Source organism: Rhinoderma darwinii, chromosome 2 (genome assembly GCF_050947455.1).
Source record: "Rhinoderma darwinii isolate aRhiDar2 chromosome 2, aRhiDar2.hap1, whole genome shotgun sequence".
Classification (NCBI taxonomy): domain Eukaryota; kingdom Metazoa; phylum Chordata; class Amphibia; order Anura; family Rhinodermatidae; genus Rhinoderma; species Rhinoderma darwinii.
This window is the reverse complement of record NC_134688.1, coordinates 124,296,227-124,320,723: the sequence shown is the minus strand read 5'-3', so window position 1 is coordinate 124,320,723 and position 24,497 is coordinate 124,296,227. Positions and strand designations below refer to the sequence as shown.

General features: G+C 40.7%; 1 protein-coding gene across 1 annotated transcript in view; it reads left to right on the top strand.

Moving 5' to 3' along the window:
- Window positions 1-20,073, top strand: part of SLC25A30 (solute carrier family 25 member 30) — a 51,713-nt gene extending 31,640 nt beyond the window's left edge. The window contains exons 8-10 of the mRNA XM_075852266.1: window positions 2,243-2,375; window positions 2,861-2,941; window positions 14,534-20,073. Coding sequence (XP_075708381.1) covers window positions 2,243-2,375; window positions 2,861-2,941; window positions 14,534-14,575 — 256 coding nt within the window. The 3' untranslated portion in view covers window positions 14,576-20,073. The remainder of the gene's footprint in view (window positions 1-2,242; window positions 2,376-2,860; window positions 2,942-14,533) is intronic.
- The last annotated feature ends 4,424 nt before the right edge of the window (window positions 20,074-24,497 follow it).

Sequence of the window (24,497 nt, the reverse complement as noted above, 5' to 3'; positions counted from 1 at the left end):
ACGTCAGAAGTTCACCTCTTTGGGGGGGGGGGGGGGGTCTAAGCACTGACTCCCACCGTTGGCTAGAACAAAATCTGCGCTACAGTCTGTGATGCATCTTCATCACTCCTGAATGTAGCCTATGGCTCCGGAAGACAAACCTTTGGAGGCCTCAGCAGTTAGGTGTGTTTGGTTTTTGTTTGTTTTTTAAATCGTCAAATACCTTTTTAGTTGGCGTACCTTTTTTAACATGTTCCCTTTTTTGGAAGTCGGACGGCTGCTTTGTAATAGCTTCTAGAAGGTGCCAGTTGCTCACCTGGTTACTTCTGCGTATCATTCAGTAGACCCATGCTGAACTTGCTACTATGCACAGAGAACAAAATGGTGGCATCCAGGCTGATGGTCAGAGAGAGTCCTCGTTTCATGGCAATTCTGCCAGTTTTACACGAGTATCTCCACATTACAGCGAGCGCTGATGTTGCAAATATATATTTTGCATTGGGATTCTATAACGACTAGTAGGCTTGGTGAATTTAAGCCAGGTTCCCTGAACCTGTGCCCAAAGTGGGGGGGGGGTGCTCTGTTTTCTTTTCACTTCTTGTGGTCCTGTTCTCAGGAGTAAGGTGGGGTGGGGGGCACAAAGTTTCTTCAGGACACGATGGTTATCACTGTCCCAGATGACCCCAAAGTTTGTCCTTTTTTTAATCATTCCCGAAAAAGTCGCTAAATTTTGGATGACTGATATAAGTGGCCGGATACGCTCTGTCAATGTTACCCTGGCGCTAAAAATATGGATATTTAAGCCTAGAAATAAGGATGTTAAAAGGGTTTCCCACAAAACCCATCTATCCCCTATTCACAATATAGGGAATACATGTGTGATTGCTGGGGGTCTGACTACTGTGACCCCCAGTGATGAAAACCAAAAGTCCCCTGAAGTACTCCATGGGAATGGGGGGCTGGTGCGCATGCTCGCCAGCGGTCCATTCATTTCTATGGGACTGCTGTCGCTGGCCTCTTCATAGAAACTAATGCAGCGCCGGTCGAGCATGTGTATTCTGTGGATAGGGGACACATGTGTTTGAGGGAAAACCCCTTTAAGTTTCACAAGATTTGCGATAGATGGCTTGAGTCTCCCCGTAGCGTTCTCTCTCTCCCTGACTCTCATTTGATAATTCTTAGTTTTTCTACAGTGTCCCCTTGACTAAGTGTAAAGTCACTAAAGGACCAAACTATTTTGGATGGTGAGATCCCTTACCTGAGGTTCATACTTTTCGGTGGAACGCACCGCTTCTTTACTCTTACTGCACTACACATCAACAGTTTTTTCTGTTTTTTTTCCGAAGAGTGTTGTAATGTGTGTCTTGCTCCGGAGCCGGAACTTACATTTCAGCATGATCCATCTGTATTTGCCATATAGATGACATCCTTTTTGTTTTCTCTGTATACGTTACAGCATGAGAACATCCCAATACGGTGTGTGATTTTCATTTCTAAGGGCCAGTTCACACAGAGTATTAACGCGGAAACCACGTCTGAAAACGCGCTGAAAATGCCTCCCATTGATTTCAATTGGAGGCGGAGGCGTTTTTTCCCCGCGAGCAAAAAGTCTCGCGGCAAAAAGCGACATGCCCTATCTTTGGGCGTTTACGTCTCTGACCTTCCATTGCCATCAATGGAAGGCAGAGAGCTTATTTCGTGGCGTTTTTTGCCCGCGGCGCTCAATGGTCGCGGGCGGAAAACGGGGCAAATAGCGTGCAGCCTGCAAAAAACTGTGACCATAGCCTAACACCTTGTTCTATTCTTTTTATTTTGTTTTCTCTATTGATGAAATGACAAGACTGGTTTATTCTGATTGGAACTTCAATTAGTTTTTTTTATTTGTTTTTAATAATACTGGCAGAATTGCCTTTCGTTTGAAGCACAGGAATAATCTTCTAGTTTCAGAGTGGGGAGTTACCTTTGATCTTGTCACGGACCACGGCAATCAAAGGGTTAAACTGCTGTATGTTTTCCGACCCCAGCTGTATTCAGCAGGCTTCTCTATGATCAGGAGCTGTAAGTTACAGCTCCTGCTTAGAGGATGAGCGCTCGCAGGAGCGCTCATCAGCCTCTTCTACATTGACTCAAAAAGACATCGCTGTAGATTAAGGACATGCACCGCCTGCCGTAAAAAGATGGTGGGTGGTCATTAAGGAGTTAATGTACTTTGAAACGTGTGTGTGACTTTTTATTATATATATATTTTTTTTCCCTTTACCAGGTCAAGTTTTACGTGTGGGTTGGCGGGAGCTTTAGCATCAAATCCAGTTGATGTTGTGAGAACCCGGATGATGAACCAAAGGTCTACGGGTGAGATGTCCGGCTACAAGGGCACTCTAGACTGTTTACTGCAGGTACGAGAATCCATTCTAGTTCTAGAAGACATTTTTGTTACATTTTTTTAAAATTTTAACATACGAACGGATGTACCCACGATTACATGTTCAAGTATGATTGGGGCAACATCTGCATGGAGCTTGTATATTTTGCCCTTGTTTCTATGAGTTTCCTTGTTTAGGTATCGTGGATTTTTCCCACCTACTGGCAGTAGTTTTTGAAGTATTATTGGTGTGAGAGTGGCCTTTTGTGAGTAAATTAGCTGTGCAGCTTATGTTGAGATCTAGTTTACTAGTGCCCCATGACTACTTCATTTTTGACCCCTACCCAAATGTATGTGTTTAGATGTAGAACACTTTCTGAAGCAACTTGTTTCACTTTCCATTTACATTTTTATTTAACATGTAAAATATCTTTCAATAAAACACGTCTGCTCTTCATTCAGGTAAATAGTATGTACTTTGTTTCAAGGGTTTACATTTTTTCTTTTCTTCTTTAACAGACCTGGAGAAATGAAGGTTTTTTTGCGCTGTACAAAGGGTTTTGGCCAAACTGGTTAAGACTGGGACCTTGGAATATAATTGTATCCTTTTCAATATTTACCCTGGTGATTTTAATGTCTGTCATCTTATACAGTGCCTTGCGATAGTATGTGCCCTTCTTGGTGTTTGTTCCTGCTTTTTGTTATTTTACAACCTGGAATTAAACTGGATTTTAAAATTTGGTGCGGTCTTTCGGACACAATTCCCTGCAGGTTTTAGGTTTGGCACGCTGTTTTACTTTTAAGAAGCATATCTGACCTGTGTGCACATACCCTAAAGGAGGTCAAAAGATGCACAGCGGAGATAGCGGTATCTTTCCATAGGACCACTATACACCGTGCACTCCAGAGTGGGGCTTTATAGAAGAGTGGCCAGAAAAAAAGCCATTACTAAGAAAACAATGGATAATGACCCTAAACATAATGGAGCGGTTTAATGCAAACACTTAAATGTCTTGGAATGGCCTAGACAAAGCCCTTACCTCAACCCAATTGAGAATCTGTGGCATGACGTGTAGACTAGTGTACACCAACGCAGCCCATCCAACTTGAAGGAGTTTGTGATTTTTGCCCATTCTTTCAGGCAAAGCTGCTCTGTGTCTAGATGTGCTGAGCTAGTAGATACGTATCCCAAGAGACTTGCATCTGGCTCCATAAAGTATTGAATTTCAGGGGCTAAATACTTATGCACATTAAAGTTTTTGTCTTAATTATTGTTTGTGTGACAGAAAAAAATATTTTGCACCCACAAAGTGGTAGGCATATTGTATAATTCAAATGTTACAAGCCTCCAAAAATTCTATTCGAATTCAAAGTTGTAATGTAACAAAACAGAAAAAACACAAATGGGTGATTACTTTTGAAAGGCACGGTATATGTATTTTTTAAAAAGCTATGCACCCTACCAACTGATCTACAAAAAAAATATCTATCGCACTCGTGTTTTTTGTTTTTTTTGGGGGGGGGGGGTGAATATATGGAAAACCTTTAATTTTGGGTAATTGTATTTGACAAAATTTTAGCAGTTGGGGACAGTGGGGCTTTAATAAGATTGTGGGAATACTACTTTAACACCATTGGGACAAAGCCATTGTTTTGATTTTTCGTTTTTCACTGCCCACATTCCAAGAGCCATAACGTTTTTTTGTTTTTTTTTCCAGTCAATAGAGTGGTGCGAGGACTTATTTTTTGCGGGAGGAGTTTGTTTCTTTTGGTACCATTTATAGTTGCATATAATGTACTGGGAAACGGGAAAAAACTGAGCTTCCACAATTGTTTTTTGGGTTTCCTTTTTACGGCTTTCACTGTACGGTAAAAACGACAACTTATCTTTATTCTGTGGCTCAATACGATTACGGTGACACTAAATTTATATAGGCTTTTTTATATTTTACTACTTTTATTGATAATAAACGTTTTTGTTCAAAAAATAAGTAATGTTTTGTGTCGCCACATTCTGAGAGCCATAACTTCTTATTTTTTTTTCACCGATTGATGTGGGGGCTTATTTTTTGCGGGACGAGCTGTAGTTTATCGGTACTATTACTTGGTACGTAGAACTTTTTGATCACTTTTTTTTTTTTTTTTTTACATCCAAGTTGACCAAAAAACAGCGATTTTGTAGTTTACATTTTTTATGGCGTTCACCGTGTGCATTAAATAACGCTATATTGTAATAGTTCAGACGTAGAGATACCAATTTGGATTACTTTTATGTTTTACGTTACTTTAGGGGGAAAATGGGAAAAGGTGTTTTTTTTTGTTTTTCACTACTAAAGCCCTAGGGGGCTTGAACCAGCGATCGTTAGTATTGCAGTATATTGTACCAGCGATCTAACGAATTGCAGTATATAATCATTTTTAGTCTTCTGTTAACCCCTTCCCGACATTTGACGTACATGTACGTCATGGAAAGTACTGACTTCCCGCATCTTGCCGTACATGTACGTCAAACGTTTGGCACCGGCTCAGAAGCTGAGCCGGTCCCATCATCACCGGATCTCAGCTGTATCTTACAGCTGACATCCGACTGTAACGGCGGGGACCGAAATTAGCTTCGATCCCCGCCATTAACCCCTTAAGTGCAGCGCTCAAACGCGATCGCTGCACTTAAGGTGTTTGCAGCTCATCGGAACCCCAGTAATGAAATTGCCGGGGTTCCGGTGGCTGCAATGGCAACCGGAGGCCTAATACTGGCCTCCCGGTCTGCCTAGCACCGAAGCCGGTCAAGATCCGCCCGGCGGCGGAGCCTGATCGGCTTCCGTAGCTGCCGGCAAGATGGCGCCGGGTCAGGAGCTGATCCGGCGTCATCAGCGGTGGAAGTCAGCTGTACTGTACAGCTGACATCCACCTGTAACGGCAGGAACCGGAGCTAGCTCCGATCCCTGCCATTAACCCCTTCGATGCAGCAATCGAAAGCGATTGCTGCATCGTAGCGGTTACAAGCAGATCGCCAGCCCTGACAGGCAATCGGGACTGGCGACTGCTGTTATGGCAACAGGAGACACAATGGTCTCCTGCTCTGCCATTACGGAAGCCGATTTAGGCCCCGCCGGGAGGCGAAGCCTAAACGGCTTGCTGTCAGTGAATGACTGACAGATCTAATACATTGCACTACATAGGTAGTGCAATGTATTAGAAAAAAAAAAATCTGACCGTTGGACCTTCAAGTCCCCTAGTGGGACTTGAGAAAAAGTGTAAAAAAAGTATAAAAAAGTGTAAAAAAAAGTGCAAAAAATAAAAGTTTGAAAACAATAAAAGTTTCAAGTAATCAAATAACACACAATCCCCCTTTTACTCTTATCAAGTCCTTTATTATTGAAAAATAATAATAAACCATATGTATTTGGTATCGCCACGACCGTAACGACCGGAGGTATCAAAATATTATATTATTTATTGCACGCGGTGAACAGCGTAAAAAAAACCCGTAAAAAACGTTACCAGAGTTTCTGTTTTTTAGTCACTTTGCCCTACAAATATTACAATAAAAAGTGATCAAAAAGTCGCACGTATCCAAAAATGGTACCTATAAAAACTATAGCTCGTCCCGCAAAAAACAAGCCCTCATACAACTCCGTCGACAAAAAAATTAAAACGTTATGGTTCTCACAACTTGGCGACAGAAAAAATACATTCTTTTTACAAAAGTAATTTTATTGTGCAAAAAGTTGTAAAACATAAAAAAGTTCTATAAATGAGGTATCGCCGGAATCGTACTGACCCGCAGAATAAAGGTAACATGTAGTTTATAATGCGTGGTGAACTCTGTATAAAAAAAAAACAAAAAAAGCTGTGCCAGAATTGCGTTTTTTGGCTTACCTGGCATCCCAAAAAATAGGATAAAAGGTGATCAAAAAGTCACATGTACCCCAAAATGGTACCAATAATAACTACAGCTCGTCCCGCAACAAACCAGCCCTCATACCGCTACGTCTATGAAAAATAAAATTAGTTATGGCTCCAATAAGTCAGGAAATAAAAAAATATGCAGTTGTGCCCGAGGAGAACATTTCTTCTGTTTCAAGAGGCGATTTATCAAGGACCTAAAATTAGGGAACCAGGAAGGGAGGGCCCAATCATATCCGATGGAAGCGACGGTGCCCGTATTATACCAGGATAATACTTTCCCAGCAAAATTCCCCAAACTACAAAGGCGCGGAGTGTGGACCAAAAGGGGGATAAGAAATGACACCATTTATCAGTGCGACACCGGCCTGTGCAGAAAGGATTGCTTCACAGCGTAACACACATCTATGGATTATTTTTATTTTTTTATACCACCTGACTATGCCCCTTATATACTCCGCCCCGCTTACATGTACCCCCACATTATAAAACACCAGCAATACTCAAACAAATATAGTACCAAGCAAAATCCGCTCTCCAAAAGCCAAATGGTGCTCCCTCGGCCCTGAACCCTACAGCGTGCCCAAACAGCAGTTTCCTTCAACATATGTGGCACCGTCATACCCGTGAGAACCCTTTTAACAATTTTTGTGGTGTGTGTCTCCAGCGTCATAAGCTGGGCATGACATATTTGCCACTGAATGGCATATCTAGGGAAAAATATAAATTTTTAATTTGCACCATCCGCAGCGCATTCATTTATGGAAAAGACCTGTGGGGTGAAAATGCTCACTACACCCCTTAATAAATGCCTTGAGGGGTGCAGTTCCATAATGGGGTCACTTATCAGGGGTTTCTTTTTATTATTTCACATCTGAGCCTCTGCAGTTGTGAACCAATACTTTGTAAATCGCCAAATTAGGCCTCCACTCCGCATGGTACTCTTCACTTCTGAGCCCTGTCATATGTCCAGACAAAAGATTAGGGCCACATGTAGGGTGTTTCTAAAACCGGGAAACACCGCATAATAATTAGAGAGCTGTCTTGTTATGGTGGCACAAGCCGGGCACCACATATTGGCATATCTATGGAAAAAAATCCCATTTTCACTCTGCAACATTGAGCGCACACTAATTTCTACAGAACACCTGCAGGGTTAAAATGCTTACTACACCCCTTGGTAAATGCATTGAGGGGTGTAGTTTACAAAATGGGGTCACTTCTGGGGGGTTTCCACTGTTTTGGGCCCACAGGTGCCCAGAAACCAATCCAGCAACATCTGCACTCCAAATGGCGGTCCTTCCCTTCTGAGCCCTGCCGTTTGCCCAAACAGCAGTTTATGACCACATATGGGGTATTGCCGTACTCGGGAGAAATAGCTTTACAAATGTTGGGTTCTTTTTTTCCTTTATTTGTTGAGAAAATGAAAAAAATTTGCGCTAAAGCTACGTCTTATTGAAGAAAAAGGACTGTTTTTATTTTCACTGCCTAATTCTAATAAATTCTATGAAACATCTGTGGGGTCAAAATGCTCACTACACCCCTAGATGCATTCTTCAAGAGGTGTAGTTTCCTAAATGGAGTCCCTTTTTGGGCGTTTTCATTGTTTTGTCCCCTCAGGGGCTTTGCAAATGTGACCTGGCCTCCGCAAATCATTCCTGCTAAATGTGATCTCAAAAAGTCAAATAGTGCTCTTTCCCTTCTAAGCCCTGCCGTGTGTCCAAACAGCCGTTTATTACCACATGTGGGGTATTGTTTTACTCGGGAGAAATTGCTTTACAAATTTTGTGGTGCTTTTTCTCCTTTAGTCCTTCTGGAAATGAGAAAAAATTAGCTAAACCTACATTTTCTTTGAAAAAATGTAGATTATTATTTTCAGGGCCTACTTCCAATAATTTCTGCAAAAAAACTGTGGTGTCAAATCGCTCACTATACCCCTAGATAATTTCCTCAATGGGTGTTGTTTCCAAAATGGGGTCACTTGTGGGGGGTTTCCACTGTTTTGTCCCCTCAGGGGCTTTGTAAATGTAACATGGCCTCCGCAAACCATTCCTGCTAAATTTGAGTTCCAAAAGCCAAATGGCGCTCTTTCCCTTCTCAGCCTCGCCGTGTGTCCAAACAGCCGTTTATTACCACATGTGGGGTACTGTTTTACTCGGGAGAAATTTCTTTACAAATTTTATGGTGATTTTTCTCCTTTAGTCCTTGTGGAAATGAAAAAAAATTAGCTAAACCTACATTTTATTTGAAAAAATGTAGATTTTCATTTTCACAGCCTACTTGCAAAAATTTCTGCAAAAAACCTGTGGGGTCAAAATGCTCACTATACCCCTAGATAATTTCCTCAAGGGGTATAGTTTCCAAAATGGGGTCACTTGTTTGGGGTTTTCACTGTTTTGTCCCCTCAGGGGCTTTGTAAATGTGACATGGCCTCCGCAAACCATTCCTGCTAAATGTGAACTCCAAAAGCCAAATGGCGCTCTTTCCCTTCTCAGCCACGCCGTGTCTCCAAACAACCGTTTATTACCACATGTGAGGTATTGTTTTACTCGGGAGAAATTGCTTTACAAATTTTGCGGTGCTTTTTCTCCTTTAGTCCTTGTGGAAATGAGAAAAAAAATCGCTAAACCTACATTTTCTTTGAAGAAATGTTGATTTTAATTTTCACGGCCTACTTCCAATAATTTCTGTAAAAAACCTGTGCGGTGAAAATGCTCACTACACCCCTAGATAATTTCCTTGAGGTGTCTAGTTTCCCAGATGGGGTCACTTTTGGGGGATTTTGACTGTTTTGGCACCGCAAGAGCCCTTCAAACCTGACATGGTGCCTAAAATATATTCTAACAAAAATAAGGCCCCAAAATCCACTAGGTGCTCCTTTGCTTCTGAGGCCGGTGTTTCAGTCCAGTAGCACGCTACGGCCACATGTGGGATATTTCCTAAAACTGCAAAAACTGGGCAACAAATATTGAGTTGCATTTCTCTGGTAAAACCTTCTGTGTTATAAAAAAAATTGTATTAAAAATGTATTTCTGCAGAAAAATATGAAATTTGTAAATTTCACCTCTACTTTGCTTTAATTCCTGTGAAATGTTTAAAGGGTTAAGACATTTTCTAAATGCTGTTTTGAATACTTTGAGGGGTGAAGTTTTTAAAATGGGGTGACTTTTTTGGGGTTTCTAATATATAAGGCCCTCAAAACCACTTCACAACTGAACTGGCCCCTGTAAAAATAGCCTTTTGAAATTTTCTTGAAAATGTGAGAAATTGCTGCTAAAGTTCTAAGCCTTGTGAGGTCATAGAAAAATAAAAGGATGTTCAAAAAACGATGCCAATCTAAAGTAGACATATGGGGGATGTTAATTAGCAACAATTTTGTGTATTATAACTGCCTGTCTTACAAGCAGATACATTTAAATTGAGAAAAATGCTAATTTTTGCAATTTTTCGCTAAATTTTGGTGTTTTTCACAATTAAATACTGAACATATCGAGCAAATTTTGCCAGTAACATAAAGTCCAATGTGTCACGAGAAAACAATCTCAGAATCGCTTGGATAGGTGAAAGCATTCCGGAGTTATTACCACATAAAGTGACACATGTCAGATTTGAAAAATGAGGCTCTGTCAGGAAGGTCAAAAGTGGCTAAAGAGGGAAGGGGTTAAAGAGGCTCTGTCACCACATTATAAGTGCCCTATCTCCTACATAAGGAGAATGCTTTTTATTTAAAATAACGATCTGTTTTCACCACTTTATTAGCGATTTTAGATTTATGCTAATGAGTTGCTTAATGCCAAAGTGGGCGTGTTTTTACTTTAGACCAAGTGGGCGATGTACAGAGGAGTGTATGATGCTGACCAATCAGCGTCATGCACTCCTCTCCATTCATTTAGTCAGCGCATAGGGATACTGCTAGATCCTTATGTGCTGTCTTATACTAACGCATTAACAATACTGAAGTGTTTAGACAGTGAATAGACATTCCACGGGATGTCTATTCACAATCTCTGTACTTCGTTACTCTGTCTGTGGTAGTTACAGCAGAGGAAGCATAATCTCGCTTGGACAGTCTAAAACTCTCTACTCTTCTTAAAAAATTCTTTCGTTGAACAACCTGTGTGTTTAGGGTGTTGTCTCCCTGCATGAACCACGTTCTTTTGAGATTCAGCACACGGATGGATGTCCTGACCTCTTCCTTTTAGAATTTGCTGGTATATTTCAGAATTCTTTGTTACTTCCATTTTTCTGCTGCCCGAGGCGAAAATTGAAATAGCGCCCCCCTGGATCTTGATGGACCTCCTCCTGGCTGCTCTATGCCACTAGCAGCCTCACACAAAAAAATAATCCTACCACCCATTATCTCGCTGCAGATCATACGGTGACTACAGTGCTGATTAGAGGCAGAATAAACTTTTACATTAAGTGACTCACAGGTGATGTCTTAAATTCTAGTTTTTCGTTTTCTCTCTTCGCAATCAGGTCCAGACCTCTATGATAACTTTTCCCGGCCACAGCCCGTTTCTGCAGTTTTCCCATATATAGCCCCCTGTAGATGGTGCTCCACATATAGTCCCTCACACTTTTAACAGAAAAAAAAAACTTTACATCCTCTCCTTAACCTGTTCCTGTGCCGTCCTCTTGCAATGCAGGCCTGCTCTCGTCTGAACGACGCAAGTGGCACGATGACCTTATTGCGCCGCTCATGTCATTGGAAGGCGCTGAATGGCGGGGCACAGAGCGTGCCCCGCCATTCAGCACTTGTGCACGTAACTGTATCTGCATCCTATAGATGCAGGTACAATTTAGAGTGCAGGATCAGGGGGTGGAGGCTGGTTTCAGTGGCGCCGCTGCCCCCTCAGAGGCTGCAGGCTGCAAGGCTTGAGGCACCTCATGGATGGTGCGGCCCTGGTTCCATCAATGATGGCGAACCGTCCTGGCCCAGATTCCGCAAAACAGGCCCAAACCATGATACAACCAACACCGTGTTTTTTATGCTGGAATGCGGTGTTTTAGATAGATAGCTCTCCCGAGCACATTGCAAAAAAAAACAAAAAACCCAAGACCAATATTACCATAGACCATACCAAAGAAAGGTCTTGAACATTAATACCAAACTTTTTCTTGATTTTCCCCAAGCACAATGTAAAAAACAAATTGGTATCCCTGCGTCCGTGAAAATTATTTAACTCGCACGGTGAACGGCGTAAAAAAAATAATCCGGTTATTTTGGTCACCTTCGCGCTCAAAGTGATCAAAAAAATCGTATGTACCAATAAAAACTACAACTCGGTCCGCAGAAAATAAGCCCTCACACCGCTCAATCGATGAAAAAATATAAAAAAAAGTTATGGCTCTCAGAATGTGGTGAAACAAAACAAATTATTTTTTTAACAAATACTTTTTTCTTTGTAAAAATAGTAAAACATGACTAATTTTTTTTTCCTATTTTCTGTGTGCGTCTTATAGTCCAAAAAATACGGTAAATAAAATTTCTCAGGTGTTTTAACCCGTTAGTGACCGGCCCATCGTGTTTCTACGTCGGTCACTAACGGGCCTTATTCCGATGCCATAGACTTTTTACGTCGCGGCATCGGAATAAGTAAACAGAGCAGGGAGCTGTCAAATCTCCCTGCTCACAGCTGCTAGAGGCAGCTGAGGGCTGGGAGCGCCCCTGCTCTGCTAGGTGAGATCGAAATTAGTATCGATCTCACCCGTTTAACCCCGCAGATGCGGTGCACAATAGCGAGCACCGCATCTGAGTGGTTTTGGAGAGAGTGAGGGAGCTCCCTCTCTCTCCCACCGACACCCGGCGATACGATCGCCGAGTGTCTGTGTCTCCAATGGCAGCCGGGGGTCTAATAAAGGCCCCCAGGTCTGCCTGGAGTGAATGCCTGCTAGATCATGCTGCAGGCATGACCTAGCAGATGCCTGTCCCTGTTAAACGGACAGGCAGTAATACACTGCAATACAAAAGTATTGCAGTGTATTATAAATGCGATCGCAGAATCGCATATTATAGTCCCCTAGTGGGACTAGTAAAAAAAAGTTTTTAATAAAGTTAATTTAAAAAAAAAGTGAAAAAAAAATAAAACCCAGCTTTTCACCTTACAAAATGCTTTACTATTAAAAAAACAAAATAAAGTTAAAGTTACACATATTTGGTATCGCCGCGTCCGTAACGACCCCGACTATAAATCTATTACATTATTTAACCCGCACGGTGAACGCCGTAAAAAATGTAATAAAAAACAATGGAAAAATTGCTGTTTTCTGTGAATACTGACTTTAAAAAAATGTGATACAGTCGCGTCTACTCAAATGGTACCAATAAAAACTACAAGTCTTCCCGCAAAAAAAAAAGCCCTCATACAACCGCATCGGCGAAAAAATAAAAACGTTACGGCTCTTCAAATCTGGAGACACAAAAACAAATAATTTTGAAAAAATTGCGGTTTTACTGTGTAAAAGTAGTAAAACATACAAAAACTATACAAATTTGGTATAGTTGCAATCGTAACAACCCGCTGAATAAAGTTATTGTGTTATTTATATCACACGGTAAACGGCGTAGATTGAAGATGCGAAAAAGAGGCGAAATTTCAGGTTTTTTTCTATTTCCCCCCCCCCCCCAAATAAAAGTTAATCAATAAATATGTCCCCCAAAATGGTGCTATTAAAAAATACAACTTGTCCCGCAAAAAACAAGACCTTATACAGCTATGTCAACGCAAAAATAAAAAGGATATAGCTCTTGGAATGCGACGATGGAAAAACTTAAAAAATGGCTTGGTCATTAAGGTTTAAAATAGGCTGGTCATTAAGGGGTTAATACAGTTTTATTTCTTAGTCTAAAATTTAGGGCAAAACAAACCCCCCCCCCTACAAATTTATACAAAGGGCCTGTGCACATCAGCGTTGGTTTCCGTTGAGGGGTTCCGTCAGAAGTTTGTTGTGGAACCCCTCAACGGAAAGTCAAACGGAAACCGCTTCCGTTTACATCACCATTGATATCAATGGTGACGGAAACATTGCTAATTGTTTCCATTTGTCACCATTCCGGCAGGTTTTTGATGGAATCAATAGCGCAGTCGACAGGAAACCTGCCGGAATGGTGACAAACTCAAACCATTAGCAATGTTTCCGTCACCATTGATATCAATGGTGATGTAAACGAAAGCGGTTTCCGTTTGACTTTCCGTTGAGGGGATCCACGACGGAAACCTCAGACGGAACCCCTTAACGGAAAGCCAACGCTGATGTGAACAGACCATAATAAAGACTATTTAACAAATACTATTTTGGAATATTTGTGTTTGGTATTATTGTTCAAGGAGAAAGGAAAACACTGCATTCCCTAGACTATACCAAACATAACGCTTCTCATTTAAACCAAAAAGCTCTTTTTTGGTCCCATCTGTTCACAAAACTTTGTTCCAATAACCTTCTGACCTGTCCAGGTGATCTTTAGCAAACTGCAGATGAGCAGCAATGTTCTTTTTGGAGAGCCACGGCTTTCTCCTCACAATCCTGCCATTGTTCAGTTTCCTCCTCCTGATGGTGGTCTCATTAACATTAGCTAATGTGAGAAGTGACTTTAGTTGCTTAGAGGTTACCTGGGGTTCCTTTGTGACCTCCTGGATTATTATACACCTTGGTCTTGGGGTGATCTTTGTTGGTCGACCACTCCTGGGGAGGGTAATGATGGTCTTGGATTTCCTCAATTTGTACACCTTCTGTCTGACTGAATTGGTGGAGTCCAAACTTTTAGAGGTGGTTTTGTAACCTTTTCCAGCCTGTTGAGCATAAACAAATCTTCTTTGGAGGTCCTCAAATCTCCTTTGTTCGTGCCATGATACCCTTTCACAAACTTTTATTGAGAAGATCAGACTTGATGATCCCTGTTCTTTAAATCGAACAGGTCGCCCACTCACACCTGATTCTCATCCCATTGATTGAAAACAGGACTCTAATTTCATCTTCAAATTATTTGCTAATCCTAAAGGTTCACATACTTTTCCACTTATGGACATTGAGGAAAATGATCTAATTCTAATCTTTTTGACTCATTTGCTTGATTTAGTTCCATTTATCTACTTTTAGGACTTGTGTGAAACTGATGTAGTTTTAGGTTACATTTATGCAGAAATCTAGAAAATTCTGAAGGGTTCACAAACTTTCAAGCACCACTGTATATGAAAATTGTTTATATAGCCGAGTCGTTTGATATATAGCTAATACTGTCCACCACTCGCCTACCTGCTATGAGTCCTTAATCCTCTTCTACAGTTCTTTATAACCTATGAACAGCTCAAGAAACTGAACCTCTGATGTGTGATCCATGCAGCTAGCCAAGTCTTTCACTGCTAGGAACCTTCTTGAATTTCAAACTGATGACTAACTCTATTCATGATGTCACTGAAGGACTGTGTGGAGAGCCGTGACACTTTCTTGGAGACCGGATCTCCAAATGTCAGCACTGCACTGGAAGAAATGTGACTCATTGATTGCGACTGGAAAAAACGCATACTATAAATTAGGATTCCGCAGGTTGTAGAGGTTTAAAATTAATTTACATCAAGTATTCTCCTTATCCATATACAAGGACTCCCAAAAGTTACATTTTTACACCTGTAGAGTGGTAAATGACTGTCACAATTCAGTGTTATGTTTTTTTTTAAATAAATAATCCTGTTTATTTAACTGCAGAAAAAAAGGCAAAATCCTCATGCAGCATCAAAAAAGTTCTCAGACTTAGTTTTCATGAATGCAGCAATTCTTTGTTTTCAATATGTAGGTAAACTATGCTTGTATATAGGAGTTTGATTATAATGTAGCTCTCTGGAATACATGCAAGGTACATCTACTATTTTTGAAATCCCTTTTATGAGCAGGAAAGGCAGACTTACGTCCGTCTGTCTGCTGGGCCATAGGTAGAATAAAGGCTGATGCATATAGTTTTTGGCTCATGGGGAACAGTGCAGAATTTGGTTTTGTCTAAGGCAGCTATTCTAATAATATAGGTATATTTGGGAATTGCTGTATGTTTAATTTCCAAATATACAACCTTAGGTTCATGAAAAGTGGACCTAAACTTCAAACTGTTACATTGCAATGTTGAGTAATGTGTAAATATCTACAGATCGTGTCCTGTGACAATATATAGTCCGGTTTAGTTTATGGTTAATGCAGAATCACATTATGTGATCCCTAGTTCAGTTCTCTTAGCAAGTCACATGTAGAAATGCAGTCCTCCGTGCCTCTTGGGGATCTCTGGGAAGCTAAAATGTAATGAAGAGCCCTGGGCGGCCGTGTAGACAGCTTTGTCAGCTTATTACATTGGGCCTCATTTACCAAAACTGGCCATGTTGCCCATAGCAACTAATCACCGCTCCGCTTTAATCTCTTAAAGGGGTTGTTCGACCCCGTAAAATATATTCCATACAGCCTGCATGGCATAAAAGTAATAATGCTCCCATGCCAACGCGTCTAGTCACCCGCCAATCTCTGTTCTTCCGACTTGAGCAATGACGTGTCGACGCAACATGTGAGCACTGCAGCCAATTATTGGCTATATTGGTGACCTGTTGACCCGCTGAGGTCATTGTTGCCTGCAGTGGTCACATTTTGTGTCGACGTGTCATTGCTGAAGATGGGGGGGGGGACGACACTACGACAAGCGGGGGGACCAGGGAAGCGTCGGCAGGGGATTGGTAAGGAGAATATTAATACTTTTGTTTTATAGCTATGTACAGGGTTTGGAGAATAATTAATGGGGTCAGACAACCTCTTCAACTGCCCTGGAAAATGAAAGTGGTCCTGTAACTGGTTGCGATGGGAAATGAGGACTGTTTTTGCTCTTGTTTTGATAAATCTGCCCCATTATATTTCAGCCATAAGCAGAATAGCTTTACTCTTGCATTCTCCATTGCACTTGAAAATACCCATTGATTGTAGTTAATCTAAAGGAATATAAGGAGCTTTAGTTTCTAGTATTGTTTTTTTATTTTACTTTTTGACCGACAAGATTTTTTTCTGCCTTTTTATAGTGTAATCAATTTTTGAAGCACTACATTCCACCTATCCTAATAACAGGCACAGTTATTTATTCGACTGACATTTCAAATAATAGAACTCAGATGTATATTTTTATATTTTTGTGCACTTGACACTTTGCATTATCCTGCCAACAAAGTACGAATTGCTGTTGTGAAACTAACTTTGTGGACTAGCTTGTAAATTCGCTTCTCGCGTCGTGGCTAGAACATGCCGTTTAGGGTGCTATTGAGTTTTGCTTCACTGTTTTTCTATTTTTTTGCTTTGTCTTATGTTACAAAAATTGGCATGATGTGTGTAGATCTGTACAGTTCAAGATTTTAGGGGCTGTTCACATCTGCATTGGGGCATTCAGAGGAGCAGAACAAGGGTATGCCAGACGCAGCTGTTCTGTTGCTCCAGGAACCCGTTGACTTTAATGGCTTCCATCAGGGTGTCTGTCGATTTTACCAGAAACTATAGCGCAGCATGCAGCACTATTGTTTTAGGTAATTTCTGCCAGATGTGAACAGCCCCTTAAGAAAATGTAGTAATTTAATTTGCAAGGCAGTTGTGTATTGTTTATTATTATTTATTGTTATATTTGTTAGTTATTGCTTCAGACTATCACAATCATACAGTTCCTGTTGCATAGTTACGAAGTATAGTGGACAAAGTTCAACATGATGTGGATTGAACGCTCTAGTTTAAGAAATATGTAAGTAAATGCCAATAAGCAATAATCAGATGTCCGTCTGTTATTTACTGGGTCAAAACTGATATTGCTATCAAGAATGTATACTACAGTCAGTCTGCCAGGTACCAGGACAACTGCCCCCCTCCTCCCCCAATATTTCTGAAATTGTTTATTTTTTTCTAATTTTAGAAGAGAAGCCGTTGTGTTCAAGAGCTAACGAGAGGTAGTGTTACATGGATTTTACCTCTGCTGTAATATATACTTGTTTATGAAACTAACAAATACTTTGTTCTGGGTAAAAAGTTAATGGGGCAGAAGAGTGATTTATATTGGGAAGACTCATCAGTCCACATTTGCTGAGACTGGCATTTGTCACTTAGTTTACTTTAATGTTTCCTAATCTGTCTCGTCCGAGACCATGATTTTTTTTCATCACCTTTTAGATTTGGCAAGCGACGAGAAAAGTTGTAAACTTTACACCAAAAATTTGTCAGTTGGACCTTTTTTAACCCCTTAACAACCACCCACAGACTTTTGATTTCAGGCGGTGCAGGTGCTTCGTCTACAGCGACGTCTTTTGGCGTCGCTGTAGAAGAGGCTGATGAGCACTCGGTATCCTCTAAGCAGGAGCTGCAACGAACAGCTCCTGATCTTAGAGCAGCCTGCTGAACACAGCTGGGGTCGGAAAACATTCGGACTACAGCTGTTTAACCCTTTGATCGCTGCGGTCCTTGACTTCAGCATGATCAAAGGGAATTTCCGTCTTTGATCGCGTCACTGGAAACCCGGTGACTTGATCAAAGAGCAGGGAATCCCTCTGCAGTCATCCCTGGGGACCTATGAAGGACAGGTACACAGTTTAATGTATTGGCATACAGGAGTATGCTAATACATAAGTAAAGTTATCCCTTAATGGGATTTAAAAAACAAAACAAAACCCTAAATATAAAAAAAAGACCCATAAAAAGTCATTTTGCATAAAATATATTTTATTACCCCTACATTAAATAAAACAAAACCTATACATTAGGTATCTAAACTACCGTAATAACCTGTTAGATTAATTCTTCAGGTTATTTAGCGTGAAACGTGAATGGGATAAAAAATAAACAAGAAACTATGCAGAGAATCGCTTTTTCCTATATTCACATGGTAATACGATTTATTCCCGCATAAAACAAGGCCTCATATGGCCACATCCATAAAAAATAAATAAAGTTATGGCTGCTGAAAGACAGAGCGGTAGAAACAGAAAAAAATTTAGTTGGTCATGAAGGGGTTAAAAAACTTTCCCTACAGCTTCCACATGAGATGCTGATGTGTACTATGTAAAGTCCTTCCTGCAGTCAGGATTTTATTTTTATTCTATAGTAACGTCCTTCCCTAGAAGTTTCTCTGCTGGTGAGAATTCATTATTGATCTGGAAACCGCCACGTTTAAGTCAGAGCCAATATGGACGAGAACAACCTCCCCTTTTTCTTTTTTTTTTTAAACATTTACAAAGAACTTTTAAGTGACTCTTCTGGATAACTTTTGACATGTCATTGATACACACCATAAGATTTGATAAGTCCGGAACCCCAGCCATTTAGTAAAATGTCTTGAGTTTCATGTTCAGTATAACTCCGAACAAAGTTGGTTTTGTCATTGTTTTGGCACCATTGGACGTCTCCAATGCTTCTGTAGCTGATCTGTTGCTTTGTCCTTGTTGGGCAAAGTCTGATGTGTAGTGCTGGTCCTGATGTCCTATTAAAGAGGCTCCAATGAATATTCTGCCAAAATGAGCAGTTGTCTGTCCCTCCCTCCATCCATTCGAGTCTTTTTTTTTTTTTTTTTTATTAATGTACACTTATACATATACTGATGGATTCACTTTTAACTTAAACTATTTGGTTAAATTATTTTTGAAATCTATTAAAGTGTACCTGTAATACTATTTTTTGTTAGCCATACGCTTAACTCTCGTATAATTACCACCTGCCTTTTATAAAAGTATCGCTTCTAAGCAACAAACTTTAGCTTTTTCTTTTAAACGCACATGCTGAGAGTAGCATCTTGTAGTCTGTTGCAAATAAGGAGCAGAACTTTAGGTTCAGTGTAGGAGAAATTTTCCTATGTTTACATCAGCGGCATCTATAAGATGACCATAAAAATGTAACCTAGTAAGTAGGAAGAGCTCCTATTCTGCATCTTTCCAAACCAGAGCTTGTGCGTTGCATGCGGCAGCCAGGTGGGTGTTGCAATGTGAAGGAAACCTGCCTTAGTGGATCTCCTCCAATATGCACCATGATTCAGATGACTTGATGGGGCAGTGTGTGGGAAGTCTTGTTCTTCAGTACAGTGCACGGGGCTGAATTGTGGGCGCTCCCGAAGTCTTGATGATAGGTATTTTGTCTCAGCCCCTGTTAAGAGGACCTGTCACCTCTCTGTTAGTGCGCATTGGGGAAGATTTATCAAAACTGATCCAAAGGAGAGGTGGAGTAGTTATCTATGGTAACCAATCAGATTGGTGTGTTTTTTTTTTTTGTTTTTTTTCCATGAGGCCCTTTGAAAAAAAGTAGTCGGGTTGCAATGGGCAACTACTCTGCCTTTCCTTTGCAATTAAAAAAAATAATTAACAAACGAGAGATTGAAACTGTTGCAGAGTTTGTAGCTTTTACAGCATTTAAAAATACCAAGTATAAGCCTCTGTATCTTTGCAAGGTATAGTGGGTCTCTGACTCAGATACCGAGCCAACAGCCCTTCTTCCCTCCCTAAACATTTCCACGTGGCTTTAAAATAAAATTATTTATAAGAAAAAAAAGATTACTGGAAGTTAATTGTTGTGATATGAGGTGACATTCTCTAATGCCCCATGGCAAGTACACTAGCATCTCCATCTATATTGAATACCTTGCACTGGATCATATGGTATTAGATCAATATCATGTGTGCGCCACAATTCTCATCGTATAATATAATTCATTCTGTATTTATACTTGTTAACAAACTTTGTTTTGTAAAATTTATAAATTTGCTTTGGCTGAATCTTGTGTTTTGCCTCAAATTGTTCTCTGTACAAAAGTTTTCTATTAAAATCCACATAAATCTTGCAGATATTTTTGTCCTGTGTTACTGTGGGCATGGAGGGCAGAGATGAATCTTGTATGGCTTGCAATAAATATAATATAAGTGAAGTTATCCTTCCTCTATAATGTAGTCTTTGCTTTGCAGTAAAACAGGTTTGCACAGCAGCTTAATCGCTGCTCCATACAGCAAATGAGATCCTGTCTAGCAGCTTATGTAAGGTGTATGTCTATATACTGCACGCTGCATAAATGGGTACACCCCTCTCCCTGAAATAAAGATTTATTTAGAAATATATTTTTCAATTACAATTCATGGGAAGATGCCAAAGTTGTAATTAAAAGGAACTGGTCACATTGAACATGCTGTATACATTTATGTCTATCTACATCACGGGTCTCAAGCACGCGGCCCCTGAGGCTGTCATTTGCGGCCCGCACGACATTGTGCTGCTGGTATCCGCTCTACTCCGGTCCCCCTGTGAAATCCCTGACATCGCTGTACATATATGGACCGTTTTGTCAAGGTCTTCAGAGCGGAGTCCCGGGCAGAGTGCTAGTATAGGCTCTGTTCCGGGACTCAGTGGAATTCCCTGACATCGCTGTCCATGAATGGACACTCAATGTTTGGGTCTTTCCCCGAGCCTGAGTCCCGGGCAGAAGCGCTAGCATAGGCTCTGCTCCGGGTTTTGTGGAAATCCCTGACATCACTGTCCATATATGGACAGTTTTTGTCAGGGTCTTCCCCAGAACGGAGTCTCGGGCAGAGCCCTAGCATAGGCTCTGCTTCGGTACTCTGTGGAATCCCCTGACATTGCTGTCCACATATGGATAGCGATGTCTAGGGCTTCCCCAGAGCTGGACAGTGATGTCAGGAGCAAAGCTGGAGTCCCAGTAGGAGCGCTAGTAGCACTCTGCCTGAGATTCCAGCTCTGGGGTTGCCCCTGACATCTCTGTCCATATATGAACAGTAATGTCAGGAGCAGAGGTGGAATCCCAGGCAGGGTGCTAGAAGCGGCTTTGCTATGGACACTGATGTCCGTTGCTTCCCCAGAGTTCCGGAGCAGAGCCTATACTAGTGCTCTGCTCTGGGACACCGGCTCTGGGGTTGCCCCTGACATCACATTCCGGTCCAGGAGGATACCATGATGTCACTGTATGAACAGTGACATTAGGGGCTCCTCCAGCAGAGTAATCTCTGGTCAAAGCATCGGCAACGCTCTGGCTGGGGATTCCAATCAAGGAGGGAGCTATCTACTGGGGGCGTCTGTGGCACTACCTACAAGGGGTGTGTGGCAGCATCTACAGAGGGCACTGTGGCAGGATATAAAAAGGGGCAGCCTAATTTTGACATTTGTGTCTATGCCAAACGCTGCCGGACTGCATTTAGCGACACAAACTCGAAAACTGGATTGTTGAAATAAGCACGTTGAGAACTCTTGCAAATTTCCGTTAGGGTTAAACCTAGCGGTATTATTATAGTAATGTAGTATTTTTATAGCAGTTCAAATAACTAACAATTTTGTATTTTATCAAATTTGAAAGTAATGCGGCCCGTCAACTTCAAATTTTTTTCTATATGTGGCCCACTTACCTGGCAGAGTTTGAGACCCCTGGTCTACATGTACATATCCTCACACAATCACCAGAACTGACGAGACCAAAAATCTGTGATGGATGTGTACCAGGTACTTCAGAGACAACAAATTGCCTGACTAGGTGAAGAGTGTGACCAGATGTGTAACTGCTCATCGTCTGGCCCCTTTAGTGGGGAAATCAAGGCCTCCATATGTTCGGATCAGAGAGAACATTTCCATTCTCATTAATAAGAGGGGTTATGTGTTATAAACTTAGATTTGATCGATAACCGCTCGACTGACACGCAGGACCTGCTGTCACTGAACCAGTCAGATCTGACAGATTCAGGTCTCCAAGATACAGCTACTCTGTATACAGGATACAAAGCAGCTCTCTTAAAAAGTAAAAACTATTTTTAATAAAAAGAGTTGCACTAATCGCACAGATTTTTATTTATAACGTATTTTTTCCCCCCAAGTTGTACGTAGCCTTTAACCCTTTCAGGACCAAGGGTCATCGATTCTTCAATGAGCAGCCCCATTTTTTCAAATCTGACGTCATTTTATGTGTTAATAACTCTGGAATGCTTTTGCCTATCCAAGCGATTCAGAGATTGTTTTCTTGTGACATATTGTACTTTGTTAGTGGAAAAATGTGGTCAAATTCATAGCTTATTTGTGGAAAAACACCAATTTTAAGAAAATTTGCAAACATTATAATTTTTCTAATTTTGAATGTAATCTACTTGTAAAACAGTAATACCACACACACAATTGTTGCTAATTAACATCCCCATATGTCTCTTTATATTTGCATTGTTTTTTTGAACATTTTATTTTTCTAGGATGATACAAGGCTTAGAACTTTAGCAGCAATTTCTCACATTTTCCCCAAAAATTTCAAAAGGCTATTTTGTCAAGGACCAGTTCAGTTCTGAAGTGGCTTTGAGGGCCTTATGTACTACATAGACCCAATGAATCACACCATTTTAAAAACTGCACCCCTCAAAGTATTCAAAACAGCATTCAGAACGTTTATTAACCCTTTAGGTGTTTCACAGGAATTAAAGCAGAGTAGAGGTGAAATTTACAAATTGTCATTTTTTTTCCCAAAATTCATTTGTAATACATTTTGTAACATTTGTAACACAAAGTTTTACCAGAGAAATGCAACTCCATATTTATTGCCCAAATTCTGCAGTTTTTAGAAATATCACACATGTGGCTCTAGTGTGATAGTGGACTGAAGCCCCGGCCTCAAACAAAGGAGCACCTAGAGTATTTTGGGGTCTCCTTTTTTTTAGAATATATTTTAGGCACCATGTCTGGTTTGAAGAGGTCTTGTGGTACCAAAACCGTGGAATCTCCCCAAAAGTGGTTTTGGAAACTACACCTCTCAAGGAATTTATCTAGGGGTATAGTTCATCTTGACCCGACAGGTCTTTTGCTATATTTATTGGAATATGTCTGTGAAAATGAAAATCGACTTTTTTTTCTTCTGAAAAAATATAAAAATATATTTTTACAAGGAATAAAGAATAAACAGCACCCCAAAACTTGTAAAGCTATTTCTCATGATTATGGCAATACCCCATATGTGGTAATACACTGCTGCTTGGACCTATGGCAGAGCTCAGAAGGGAAGGAGCGCCATTTGGCTTTTGGAGCGTAGATTTTGCTTGGTAATAGCTCTGTTTGGCGTTTTTCTGGTATTTCAGTTTATAATGTGGGGGCATATGTCAGCTGGGCAGAGTACATCAGGGCATAATAAGGGGGTAAATAAATAATTCATAGATGTGTGGCCGGTGTCTCACTGATAAATGGTGCACAATCTTATCCGCTTTATTCTGAGCGGCAGAATTTTTTTACGTTTTTTTTCCTCTGGAGCTGTGCGAGGGCTTATTTGTTACGTTACAATCTGTCGTTTTCATTGGTACCATTTTAGGGTACATGTGTTGTTTTTTGTTTTTTTTTCTATCACTTTTTTTTGGCAAGCAAAGTGACAAAAAAAAAACACATTTTGACTTTTTTACAGTAATCACTTTGCGCTATAAATGACATTTTTACTTTATGTATATAGGTTTTTTTAATGTTTTGTGGCGTTTGCGCAATAAAATCACTTTTCTATAAAATAATTTTTTGTGTCCCCATATTCTGAGAGCAATAATTTTTTTATTTTTCAGTCAAAAAAGCTGTGTAAGGGCTTTTTTTGCGGGACGGGTTGTAGTTTTTAATGGTATTTTGGGGTACATGCAACTTTTTATTCTGTATTTTGGGAGGAGTGATGACCAAAAAAATAGTGATGCTAGCATTGTTTAATTATTTTTTGCGGCGTTCACCGTGCATTTTTTATATTTGTAACTTAGAACTTGTTTTTAAACTTTTATAAAACATTTTTTATTTTTTTAAAATTTTATTTGAAGACCTGCAGCACTGATGGATGCTGAGAGTCACACTGACAGGAAACCTATGAGGACCAGCTGGATGTCATGTAACCGGCAGCACCCGCAATCGGTCCTTGAAAGTTTGGTAGCAACAAACTTTCCCTGCGATCACATGATCGGGACTTGAACCAATCAGGTCCCGATCATGTCTCTAGGACCAGAGGCAGGGGTTAACATCGCGATCCGGGTGTCAGCACTACTCTGAACACCCCGATTGCACTTTTAACACCCACCGTGAATTCACGTTGGCGCTGCACAGAGCACAGCAAGCGCCGACATGAATTTACTGTGGGCGGTCAGGAAGCAGTTAATATCGGTGATCATATTCTCTGTAGCCAAACCAATCTGTTCGGCTGTCCGAGAACAGGTTGCTGGGGAGCCACGGACATGGACACCGCCTGCGTCAGAGCGATCTCCCCAGCACTATGCCGGCA